The sequence below is a fragment of the Trichinella spiralis genome, assembly GCF_000181795.1.
Source record: "Trichinella spiralis strain ISS 195 chromosome Unknown Scfld2024, whole genome shotgun sequence".
Taxonomy (NCBI): Eukaryota; Metazoa; Nematoda; class Enoplea; order Trichinellida; family Trichinellidae; genus Trichinella; species Trichinella spiralis.
In genome coordinates, this window is record NW_003528963.1 from 5,369 (window position 1) to 6,244 (window position 876).

At 44.2% G+C, this 876-nt stretch overlaps 1 protein-coding gene across 1 annotated transcript; it reads right to left on the minus strand.

Annotated features, from left to right (window-relative positions):
* Window positions 1–104: 104 nt before the first annotated feature.
* Tsp_12794 (hypothetical cytosolic protein) lies at window positions 105–624 on the minus strand. The gene is given in 4 exon segments (XM_003368725.1): window positions 105–236; window positions 279–377; window positions 394–474; window positions 514–624. 4 exon segments carry the CDS (start codon window positions 622–624, stop codon window positions 105–107), a joined length of 423 nt encoding a protein of 140 aa, XP_003368773.1.
* Window positions 625–876: the final 252 nt, after the last annotated feature.

The window sequence follows — 876 nt, forward strand, 5'->3', positions numbered from 1 at the left end:
CGGCAAAGATGCGAGTTTTTAATGCCATTGCCGGCACCAGAAGATCCCGCCGGCTGAGTGCAAGTAGAAAAGCTATCGGAATTGCAGCTGCAACTTTGCCTCGATCAGCCAGCTACATCCATTATCCCACAACGGCCAGCTGAGGTAAATGATCGCCATAGTTTCCAGGTAAGTCTGACAGCTACAAGCGATTCAGTCGAAACGGCGCAGGGGAAAGACAGTGGTAAAGGTAAGTACTTTTACAAACTGTATTTAGTTTTAGGATGATGAACATAGACGTCCCTGGATCGACAACCATCCCACAACGTTGAACCGTTTAGTGGCCAACGTTTAGCCAACGTGGCTGTAGTTGTCAGACGTCTGACAGCTACAAGCACCTAAAAAGGTAAGTACATCTATGCGATGTAGATGTCTATCATCGCACGGATTTGCCGCAGTTGAATAAAGGTAGGTAGATTTCTGGGATGCGTTAATCTAATGATGATTATGCAAATTCATGTTTAGGGAGATTACTTTGAACCAGAGTAAAGGAGTTGCATAAAAGCACTTATCAAAAATGCTGCAGATGCAGCTTGAGCATTTAAAGATTTGCATATTCCAGGAGGCTACGCCATGCAGCACCATATTTGCCCTCAGGGGAGATTTATGCAAATTTTTAATCCCCTGGGGGTAATATGCAAATTTTTTTTATGCCCTAAGGCTACCCCTCAGGCTATGCCTCAGGCAATTTTTCGAAAATTTCGAAAATTTTAAAATATAGCCCCAGGCTTTGCCCTCAGGCTACGCCCCAGGGCAAATAAAAATTTGCATATCCCTTCAGGCTATGCCTCAGGGGTTTTATTGCACCATATTTGCCCTCAGGGAAGATTTATGCAA